The sequence below is a fragment of the Podarcis gaigeae genome (genome assembly GCF_964106915.1).
Source record: "Podarcis gaigeae genome assembly, chromosome: 3".
Classification (NCBI taxonomy): Eukaryota; Metazoa; Chordata; class Lepidosauria; order Squamata; family Lacertidae; genus Podarcis; species Podarcis gaigeae.
Window position 1 is genome coordinate 60,850,675 of NC_139680.1, and position 12,268 is coordinate 60,862,942.

At 40.3% G+C, this 12,268-nt stretch overlaps 1 protein-coding gene across 1 annotated transcript in view; it reads left to right on the forward strand.

Annotated features, from left to right (window-relative positions):
- PEX7 (peroxisomal biogenesis factor 7) overlaps positions 1–12,268 on the forward strand; it is a 52,440-nt gene that overhangs the window by 19,772 nt on the left and 20,400 nt on the right. Inside the window, exons 6-8 of the mRNA XM_083731701.1 lie at positions 5,328–5,434; positions 6,865–6,978; positions 8,217–8,272. Coding sequence (XP_083587827.1) covers positions 5,328–5,434; positions 6,865–6,978; positions 8,217–8,272 — 277 coding nt within the window. The remainder of the gene's footprint in view (positions 1–5,327; positions 5,435–6,864; positions 6,979–8,216; positions 8,273–12,268) is intronic.

Consider the following 12,268-nt stretch of genomic DNA (forward strand, 5'->3'; position numbering starts at 1 on the left):
AATGTTAGTCAGATCTATTATATGGGGAAATGAGGCGAATACTCCATTTTGGAATGCAGCATCCCCGATCATGGCACCCTAGTAGTAAATTCGATCTGCGGGCTGCTATAATTAGGCCTGAATAAATGAGCCTTTATTTATAACCTATCATGAATATTATGCAATAAACTAGCTTCCCCCTTTCTGGCAGTTGTTTGCTACAGAAAGGAATGTGACACAGCACTTTGTGTAGTATTTTTTTATTTATTTGTCAACATTTATTTGTAAAATGTTACTTAAATGTTGACCATGAAAATACACTTTCACTAGCCAGAAACTCACAAATACAAAAACAAAAAAAATATACACTGTGTGAAAGTGAATCTTGTGCATAAGAGGCATGTTGAGGAGCTTGAATGAAGAGCTGAGTATCTTTAATATGTTTTTGCTTGGGGGTTTTTTTATAGAAATATGAAGGTGAGAAATTAATGAAAAGAATGTAAATGAGAATGAATTTATGTCAGGAGGAGGCGGTTCTACAGTCAAACCTTGGTTGTCGAATGTAGTCCATTCCAGAAGCCCATTCAGCTTCCGAAATGTTTGACAACTGAGGCGCGGCTTCTGATTGGTTGCAAGAGCTTCCTTCACTCAAGCGGAAGCCGCTTCGGACGTTCGGCTTCTGAAAAACATTTGAAAACCAAAGCATTTACTTTCGGATTTTCAGCGTTCAGGAGCTGAAACATTCCAAAACAGAGGCGTCCAGGAGTTGAGGTTTGACTGTACAGTAGTCAACCTTTTAATACCTACTGCCCACTAATGCATTTTTTGTTTAGAACCAGCTTTTCTAAAGAAGACAATGAACACATTGGGAGTCGGTGTAAAGACTCCACGCATACACTTACAGTCATAGGGCGGTGTCTGAAAGATGAGACGGGCGGGCATTGTGCGCATGCGTGGGAGAGCCATCTCGGGCAGCCTTTCATTGTGGGAGCAACCTTATTTCCAGAGGAGCTGGGAGGGCCCTTGCGAGCGCGCATATACAAGTTTTTCTTCCAGAGCCTGTGCGCGCTCCTGTTGCTAGAGTGCGCGCTCCTGTTGCTAGATAGGTGTGTTCTCTTTCTGTCTGTCTCTCCCTCTTTCCTGTCACTCCCCCTCTTGGCTTTGGTGAGTGAGACTTTCCAGAGAGCTCTCCCTGCAAGCGGCACGAGATCAGTCGTGTCAAAGGTGCCACTGACCCCGCTGCCACATAGCAGCTCAATACAATACACTTAGGCAGCTTCAGCATTAGGCACTTGGCACCCCCAGAATTCGGTCCTGGGTGCCCCACACCCCTTACACCATTGGGTGAAGACGGCCCTGCCCAGATACATCTTAGGCCCAGCTCATCACCTGCTAAGCCTTTGCTTAAGCATCAGAGTAGATAATGGGCCAGACTTTTGTTTCAGGAGAGAAATAGAATGAATGAGCGCAGTATTGCTGGGGCATGTCCAGTGGAATCTTTTTACTTTACCATCCCATTTCACAAACTGCTTATGAAACTTAGCTCAGTTTGCAACCTGCGAGGTCAGGCCCAGTGTTGGAACTTAGCATGGTGGCGTGAAAGACCATGTAGATCAGCAGGGCCAAGCAGACTCTTGCGGGCATGCCTTTCATGTATATCTGCATGGGTGGTGGTTGTTTTTTAAGTTTGCCCTTTTAGTTTTACTGCCCAGCACTGATAGAGGTGATCAACTGGGTGCCTGCATCCACAGCCATTTTTTAAGTTTCCCACAGTGCCTCTGAGCCCAGCCCTCAACATAGAAACACAACAGCAGGACCAGAGGAATTGTGGGAAAATAAAGATGCTGGCAGCTGCGTACACCCAGCTAAGCCATTTTTCTAACCGTGCTGGGCCATAAGTACTAGTGTTGTTTTAAACACTGCTTTCCATTGCTGTAGGGACGCAGGTGGCGCTGTGGGTTAAAGCCTCAGCGCCTAGGACTTGCCGATCGAAAGGTCGGCGGTTCGAATCCCTGCGGCGGGGTGCGCTCCCGCTGCTCGGTCCCAGCGCCTGCCAACCTAGCAGTTCGAAAGCACCTCCAGGTGCAAGTAGATAAATAGGGACCGCTTACCAGCGGGAAGGTAAACGGCGTTTCCGTGTGCGGCTCTGGCTCGCCAGAGCAGCGATGTCACGCTGGCCACGTGACCCGGAAGTGTCTCTGGACAGCGCTGGCCCCTGGCCTCTTAAGTGAGATGGGCGCACAACCCCAGGGTCTGTCAAGACTGGCCCGTACGGGCAGGGGTACCTTTACCTTTACCTTCCATTGCTGTAGCAATTGCTAGGGTAGTGCTGGGGCAGTCATGGTGGGGAGAGTCCACTAGGCCACTTTCCCCGAGGATGCTTTAAACTTCTGCCAGTCCTAAGGGTGGGGGTTTCTGTGAGAAAAAACAAGTTCAAATCTTCATTCAGTGTGCTAAACTAATTGCAGTTATTTGGATATAGGCCAATAAAAATAACCTGCTGTGATCTTCTCGGATTTTATTTTTCTGACTTTAAAAAAACCTGATTCTGATTCTTTGCCACCAGCAAGATTACATGCTACTGCTACATCCTATAGTCAATAGACATTTCTTGGCAGCAGGTACAGGCTGCCTTGTCAGGGTTGTTGTTAAAAAACCACTATCCATTTCAGTAAACTGTGATTAGTGATTCGGGAATACAGGACAAGCAGTGGCTCCCTCCAGACTGCTACCATTCATTCCCACCCTTGGGAAAGAGAGGCTGCAAAGAACACCTGTGCCCTTAGGCGAGAACACATAGCTGTCTGCCCTTGTGCAGACATGCATTTTGGTAAGTGGTGGGAAACTGTTGGACCAGAATTCACCTCATCTTCTAGGAATTTGTTCCCACGTGGGCTTTGGGCTTATGCCTTATCTCAGTCTTCTGAGTCATCAATACCAGGAAACTTTATTTATTTATTTAACAATCTTTAGTATATTATTACTTGAACATAGTAGCTTTGGGCGCATGTGGAGTGTGGCAGTCCTTCACATTAACTGGTCCCAAGCTGTTGAGGACTTTATATACATTAAGAGTATCAACTTGAATATGGCCCAGTAATCAATCGACAGCCAGTTTGTATCTCTGAGTGAGGGTACAGTATTTTATGCTTACAAGGTATTGCTTCTGTCATTAATTGTACTGCAGCATTCTGCACTAACTACCAAAGGCCAGGAGAGATCTGTGTTCTGTTGTCTTCATCTGGTTTCATTCAAAGCCCATAGTATTCTGAAGTACAAAAGAGCCACCCTGGCCCTACAATGCTAGAGAGAATAATCAGGGACAATTGTGTCAACCGCCTGTCTCATCTAGACTAGGGCTTTGACAGGATTGCAAGATGTTTAGTTTTTGCTTACGGTTGCTTGTTCTCCAGGTGTCTTTGTGTCACAAATATCCAAAAATACTCATACTCCTTCGCTTCTGTACTACATCCAAGTGTTTGTGTTTGTGTGTGTATTAATCAGTTAAAGGCAGACTGTCAAGTATTCTGGGCAGCAAAATGTGGGTTATCATCAAAAACTGTTGCCTTATGACAATTTTCCACCAAGTATAATGCTGACATAAAACAGATTTTCTTTTAATTGTATCTCATCTTGAATTGTTCCCAGTGGCAGATAGGTAGCCGTGTTGGTCTGCCATAGTCAAAACAAAAAAAAATCCTTCCAGTAGCACCTTAAAGACCAACTAAGTCAGTTCTTGGTATGAGCTTTCGTGTGCATGCACACTTCTTCAGATACACTGAAGAAGTGTGTATCTGAAGAAGTGTGCATGCATACGAAAGCTCATACCAAGAACTGACTTAGTTGGTCTTTAAGGTGCTACTGGAAGGAATTTTCTTTGTTCCCAGTGGCAGAAACAACCTCCCACTTCCATCTGGCAGTCTCACTTCTTCAGACTTTTCTGAACCCTCATCTACAGAATCATTTCTGAACTTTACTTTTTTCTAATTTTTGCCATTGGTTAACCAGTCACTACTTTATCCTCTCATATATTTTTCCCATTTTTAATTTTTAATCCTTGTTACTTTTTAAAATCAGGATTTATAACATAGATATTGCCCAGAGTCATGTCATTTATCACACAAAATGAAATCTTAATAGCAGCATTGTGGTGCAACGGGATCGGTGAACATGTTCAGTACCAATATTTGGAAATGCTTGCATTGCAGCTGGGAAAGGGCTGTAGCTCACTGGAGGAGCATGTGCTTTGTATGCAAAAAGGTCCCAGATTCAATCCTTGGCATCTCCAGGTAAGTATGGGAGAGATCCTTGCCTGAAACCCAGGAGAGCAGCTGCCAGGCTGTGTCAGCAATAGTGAGTTAGATGGACCAATGGTCTGAGTTGATACACAGCAGCTACTTAGGTTATATCACTGGGATAAAGATGAAAATACAAGGCAGAACAAATAGGTTTTGAAGCAGCAACAGGGGTTTTGAGCCATGGAGTCCAAAGTAGTAGGGGTACAGTTCTATAGATGAAGGCAGATCACCAGCTTGTTTTAATAAGCCCTTGACCATTCTTTAGCACTACATAACACTTATGCTTATCACTGGTAAGAAGTTTTAGTTGAATTGAGTTCCTATTGTCATTTATGCTATTTTAAGGGAAAACCATTCTTTGATACTGTTGCAGCAAAGCAGGCCTGTGCCCAGTTTCCTTTTTCCTTTTATTGAACAGGGAGGCACTCATTGCATACACATCTCTGTGTGTTATAGATTAGATTGGTTCTAGAGCTGGGCAGCGGGCAAGGATAAATGGTGCTGGGCAAGGAAATTTTATAAATATTTGTAGAGCAATTGGAGTAGTCTAATGTTTAAGCAAGTGGTTGATATAACTGAGTTCTAACTGAATTTGGATTCCCTACTGTATGTTTTGATGTTGCAGTTGTGCATTTACTGTCTATACTGTGAACCATTTTGAGGGTGTCTGTTGGGCCAATAGTAGTTGGTATGGCTTTTATTTTTAACAAAATTATAATTACTTAGTGGATTTTAAAAATGTTGCACAGGTTGTTGATATTGACCAAATCATATATCCTTACAAACAAAAAATGCGCACCAAAACAAGGAATAAACGCAAACAATGAGAAACGAGGCTGAATCTTGCACTGGTTGTTTTTTAAATGTAGAATTACTGTTGTTAATTCCATCTTGTAGCTTTCTTATTCATTTTTATTTTGCATGTGGTGTTTGATTTGTAAGCTTTCCTAAGTGCGAGCTTAAAAGCTTCGCCATTGTGATTATATGAAGAATTGAGTGTATATGTATTGGAAACAGGAAAAGCATTACTTTTTAGTGCTTCTATTTCAGGTGACCAGACTTTAAGAATTTGGGATGCAAAATCGCCAAGACCCCCAGTGATCATTCCTGCTCACCAGGCAGAAATTTTAAGTTGTGATTGGTGCAAGTATGATCAGGTATGATAGCTGGAAACAATATATTTCTAAACTTTCAGTGGTCATGTTTCTGGCTGGCTTGGTAATGTATAGACAAGGAACTTGCTAAAGTTAAGTACTTTGGACAGATTTCACTGGGAGAGACATAAGCACTTTTGCTTAACTCTTACTTTAAAATTGCTCTCCCCTTTTAAAATGCCACTATCAATATTAGTTTACAAAAAATGAATATTTAACTTCTCTATTGTTATCCTTAATTTGCTACTTGTTTAATTAATACCCCTATGAGAGAACCAGAAGAACACCATTGTCAGGGTGAGGAACCTTTTTTGGCCTAGTGGGCCAGATCTATATCTGCCCCACACTGCAGGCCAACTTTGACAACTGCGCAACTTTGACAACCTGTCAATCATATGATGTTGTAATGACATCATTATGGTAGGAGGAGATTGAACTCCTTATGCATAAGTGTTGATCATTGCCCTTCCAAAGAGGTGTCCTTGTATTGATTCTAGAATTAAGAGGTTGTGCGATTGACATCTTGGTTTCATTGGCATTCCTGTTGGTTGTTGTTCATTGTCTGAACATGTGCATCCAAGTAGCATCCAATAGGCTACTATTTAGAAAAATTCTACCTGGATGCATAAGTCTTATTTTAATCATATATACGTTCAGTGTTACTTAGACAATAGACTAAACATTACCTGTTGCCTACCTATTTGTAATGCTATATAAAGTTCATAAACCTTCTCAAATTTTTCAGCAGTGTTAGCTGTTAGTAATGACAAAATAGACACATATTCCATGAAGGGAGTCCACAAATAGAATTGCACATTTACATTAAAAGTAATGGGGATATAGAGGCAGAATGAATAAAGGCAAGGAAAACAGAATATGGATATTGATTTAAACTAACTGACTTCAACTTTAGCTGTGGATTGATCTTTTAATTTTTTACTTATCTTACACATATTTTTGGAAACACTGACAAACACACCCCCTTGGTGTGTACGCCTGGTTGAAGAACACTGCTCTAGTATTTAAAGCATTTCTCTCAATCACGTATACTGTCTGTCAACTCTAGATTGATACCAGTATTTGTCTGAGGCTGTACTCCTATACACATTTTCCTGGAAGTCCCACTGATTAGGATTAGTATTGTTAATTTCTGTCCCAGCTAACATTGTGCCTGAGTGAATCTTGGTTTATATTGTTCTGTGACATTATATTGCTTTTATTTGATCTATTTTCCCATTTTTGTACAACACCTTGGTGTAGTAAATTGTAAGCCTCTAAGAATTATGCAGTATATAAAAAAAATGAACTCAATAGGGCTTACTTCTGAGGAGACATTATAGGATTGTACTGTTAACAACTGTTCTTTAAGTTTAGCATTTGAAAGCTACACATATATTTACTTTAACCCATTCTACATTTTATTAAATTACCAGAACTTGCTGGTATCAGGTGCTGTTGACTGCAGTTTGAAAGGCTGGGATTTGAGGAACATCCGACAGCCAGTATTCAAGCTCTTTGGGCATACATATGCTATAAGAAGACTCAAAGTAAGTTTTTTTTTAAATATATTATTAGATTTCTAGTTTGCTGTACATATGTCACTAACATAGGCAGTCTGTGTAATGGAGTTAATGAATGCACAGACACCCGTTAAACATTTGTTTTGGAATCACTTTTATGATTAAAGTCTGGCAGTAACCTGGCTCCATTTTTGTGCCTAGTTCTGCACTGGGGAGCACATTCCATAGACAGGGCACCTTAGCCCAGGAGGTCCCCTCTGAATCTGCTCTTCAGAAGAAAAACCACACCACTCCCATTGGGCTTGCCTACCCTTTGGGTATTCCTAAGTAACTCTTTGGACCACAGCCACTTCAGTGGATGATTGTGCAAAGAAGTCCCTGTGCAAGTACCTTGCTTCCATCTTGTGGATAAAGTGCTCTTTTTTGTTGATACTTTCAGATAGTATGCTGAAGTGGTTGCTATGATGAAATATAGAACTTATTTCAGATATCTTTTGGAAGTTCTTGCTACTTGTTTAAAACAAGAGAGAGAGATGAAAGGATATTAGGACTATAAACTTTGCTGGGTGAGGAGAATGAAAATTATTATTTTTCACCATTGAAGTGCTTGAAAATGATGAGTTACAGTTTTAATTGTGTAAGAGCCAGAAATGAGGTTGACAGAGTTTGGCTCTTGGCTCCTATCTTTGCCGCAGCCTTTGTTTCATCCCCACTGTGTCTGCCAAGGACTATAATAATATATCTACTCTCCCTTATGGGTGAAATTATGAGACTCTTGTGCTGTTGCCAGATTTCAAGCTTGAATCCAGTTTTCTTAATAATAGTAATTAAATTAAAAGAGGGTATTGGAAGAAAATATGGCCTTGTATAGAGTAGCAGTATAGAGTATATCTCTCTCTTAAATGTTCTGTGAAATGATACAGAAGAGAAAAGGATACTGCTGCTGAATTGGGATGAGCATTTAAACACTTTGACCATTCATAGGTTGAGAACTCATGCTCATTCTGCAGCCCAAGGGAAAATGTAATAGCCACCTTGGGTGACTGTCATGTAAGGGATTTTAAATGGAGTTGAGAACTTAATTTATGGTAGAGCTGTTGGGTGCTTCTACTGTATAATAAAATAGAAGCTGGTAACTTTAAAGCAGCCTTTGTACTGAGTAATATACTTTATAATGACCCTTTACAAAATTCTCTTCTTAGTTAACTTATATCTCACTCTCCTATATTTGTGCTGTTAATATATGTATCTTTATCTCTTTGTAGTTTTCACCATTTCATGCTACTGTATTAGCTTCCTGTTCCTATGATTTTACTGTGAGGTACTGTAATTTTTAAATTATTTTTATTATTGTTGTTGTTGTCATATACGCAAAATGTCTTGCACTTTATGAATCATGTGCTAATTTTTGCTTCTAGTCTGGGGAAACAGAATTTCCAGGGGAAGGTGCTATATTCTGTGTCTTTGGCCTTGAAAAGGTGTTGTGGGAGATAATTTGGTTATAACTATGGCAATGAGAGAAGATTGGGTTCCAGGATAAGGCTTTATACTTCTGTTGCAGAAACTGGAGATGTTACCTTGCCATCCAGTTATATACTGGCAGCATTACAGTTTCTTTCTTAATCCACTTTAATCAGCTTGATACCTTTTGAGTTTGACAGATGGTTTTATAATTTGCCCTCTCTGTATCCTGGCATCTTTATGCCTTTATATTTGGATCTGTAAACTGCATATGTCATACTCAAATAATGGAAAGACAAAACAGATACAGATATTGTTTGCAGTCATTATACATATGTACAGAGAAAGTCTGCAGGGTATGACATGAATCCTGCTCTTATGAGTAATATGAAAGGCGCTTCTATGTGGAGGCTTTTGTGACTGACTGTCATGTTCAATCAGTGCACCTGCCGCTTATAATTCACGCAGGGACTTTGCCAGTGCCTATAGCAATTGCTGCTAAATCAGCATGGGTAACAAACCCAGCCACCAACACTGTAGTAGCTGGTACTGAAGTATTTCTTTCCCCTGTTCTTAATGTTTATAATGCTCTTTTTCCACCTTGAAGCTTCTCAGGCCCAGTTTTCACCAGCAAATGCAGTGGGAGGCACGTGTCTCCTCTGTATCACTTTAGTTTATTTCACTTCTTCATATTGTCTTCCACACAACACCCAAATAGAGCATGATAGAGTGCATGCTTTGTTTGGAAATGGCCTGTCCTTTACATCTACAAGGTAGGACTGGGACTTCATAACATTAGTGCAGAGGGTTCCAAACTAGTCTCCTCCCTGATCTTCTGGCTTTCTAAGCATATGAATGTATATATTTTGCAGGGGAGCCAGCACATGTAGCCTGAAGCAGTACCACTTAGACACAGGTTTACCATCTCATCAGTTATTTTTTGAAGAGTAGGTTTAAGAGGAAAAATGCATTTGTTACACTTGTAGACAGTGTTTTCTAATTGGGGAACACAAGTACTTGTTTATAGGTTTAGACTTGCAAATTTATATTTTCAAGTGCTAGCTAAAAATGTGTGGCTTCTTGCTGTTTAAAGACTGATTTGGCGAGGTGGGGGTGGGGGGGAATTGGCCATCTGCCATGACAGATGCTCTTGATGAAATAGCTGTTTCAGCTAACCAGTATCCTGGACAATGCGGTGGCTTTTTTCATACATGGAACATACCAGAAATAACTTGGTTCGAACTCTTCGAATAGCAACATACCATTTGTTATTATTAAATGGTTTGTGAGAGATAACTTGATCTGTTTCTTCTCATTTTGGAAGATAACCTTCTGTCTCTCCACGCCCACCCCTTTTTGGTACTAATACCAGCATTGTGTTGTTGATACTGTTGGATTTCTTTGTAGCTTGTTTAGAACCTGTTTCAGAACTGAGCATATCAGTGTTTTACAATTTGATGAGTAGTGAATTAGCTGTAAGGATACTAAGAAACCGACCCATAGTACTTTAAAAATAAAATAAAGTATGTCTTTTAGCTCCACCAATAATGAAGGCATGGTGACCCCCCCCAATGCCTTTACTATGCCTGCTCTTGTGCTTTGAACAGAAGTTTGATATGTATAAAGTAGGGGAGGATTTTCATGGAATGATGGGCAAATGAGGCTTTCCCCATCACTTGAATTTCTACATGTCAAGTTATTAATGATCCAGAGGCAGAATCCATACCAAAGTTGGCAATCAGAAAATACCATTTAGGACTGCCATAGACATCCATATGTAAAGAGCAGCATTTGATTCTCTAAATCACACCAAAGACTCAGATACCATGCAAAGTTATATGCACACGGGAGTATTTACCCGAAAATGGTACTAAAGCTAAAGAACAAATGTTCTCTAAATCCATTTAAATATCTATAATTCAAAAAGAGAGGTAAGCTCTTGGGGACTTGAAGACAGTATCTTTCTATAATGAATTGGCATACATTATAGCCAAGAAAAAAAATCGTGTGTGTGTGTTAATGTAGATAGGAAAACTGTAAATTCATTCTGTGGAACATATACTTGCCTTAGCATAAATGCTTTACCTGGTGCGACTTGCCAAGCTAGGAAGGGACTACTGCACAGGAGGGAACATTCTCCTTCCCAGGTCACTGACATATGTCCAGCTAAGTCCGGCATTTGCCAGCTCATTCAAGCAGCATTTCCCTGCAAGCTCATCAGGAACGAACTTCTAGTTGGACACACTAGGCATCAGGAGTAAGTCTAAAACTGGATTGTTAATGCCCCTCTCCCAGTTTGCACATAATGGCAAGCCATGTTCTGAAAGAAATGTTTGTTCTTGGCTTACCGTATGTGGCGTGCTTAGAATAAAGAAAGCGTAAACACTGGCTTGCAGCTGCTCTGCGATTCGCTTCCCAGCTCCAGAAAGGGAGCAGCAAAGTAGACCCAGCTGAGCAGTGTGCACCAGCTATGCCGCTCATTCGCAGTAAGCCGCCCTTTCTTTCTCACCTTGCACGTGAGTTAGACCACTGACTGAAGCTAGTTGGTGGTGTTTGCCTGCATATTGGGTACCTGCACATTTCACAGTTGAGAACAGGTGACATGACTAAGAATGGAAGAAGAGTCCTGCATGTAGTTCCACCATCCTGTTCTCACAGTGGCCAACCAGATGCTTATGGGAAGCCCACAAACAGGACAGGGATGCAACAGTCACCGGTATTGAGTATCTGATATCCAGCAGTTTAAACACTCCATTTTGTAAAAACTTTCCCCCTAAACAGATGGTGAGCTCTTTAAAAGAAACAGTGCTGTCACCAGGAGGTTTGGTGCAGTGTCATACTTTGACTGCAATTCCATTTTACTAGTTTCCCCCTCCCCTCCCCCAAAGTACCATATTCTCCTCTGTTCCAAATAGAATTACATTGCCATTACAATGACAATATAAGGTTATTAATTCTCTGCAGTTGTACGCAGATGCTTTCTATCGTAATGGCTATTACGGTTTGCAGTTTTACCTGGTATTGTTCTGCAAATAAAAAATACCCTATGAACATCCCAGATAGAGTCTGTAATGCATGCAATTAAAAAACAAACAAACTATGAATGTTATGCAATGGAAGGGAAATGCCAAACTGCAGCAGCTTGTAGGATCTGGCAGATGGCAAGATCTGCAATAACGTAATTGCTAGGTGAGGGATTCTGAAGAAGTCTGGTGCCTCTAGAAGATAATGGAAGATGCCATTTAAACTGCGGTGATAAAAAAAATAAAAACCATAAATCCACAAATGGAAAATTATGAAAAGGCAATCTTCCTTTAAAGGCATTAATATAGAAGTTTTCCATAGACTATCATTCCACCAATATGTTTTCTTGGAAGATATAATGCAGCAAGTTTTCACAGCTCTTAAAGCAGCATAGCCTGTGCTCACAATTCTAACCCTTTTGAGGTGCTGTTGCCTAAAATCTTATAGGTATTTGTATTGATGGAGCATGTCAACATTTCCAGTTGACACATGATTAAAGATAAAAATAAGGCACTGATACTTCAGTGATAAAACAACGTTTGTAACATCCTTCGTGTACATAGTTCTTCTGAAGTAGATGATTGCATGTATTATTAAGATTTACATTTTCCCCCTTGTTTTTGCACCAAAGGCGCTCTGAGCAGCTTCCAGTAAAATGTAAACATACAAAATCAAAAAATAAAATAACAAAACCAATACATCTATTTCTAATAATACAATTTTTAAACTCTTGAAATGTTAGACTTCATTAAAGTAATTAAAATCAATAAATTCCATGGCCCTAAAAGGCTTTGCAATAAATAAAAGTTTTGATTTATAGCTTAAAGTGGTA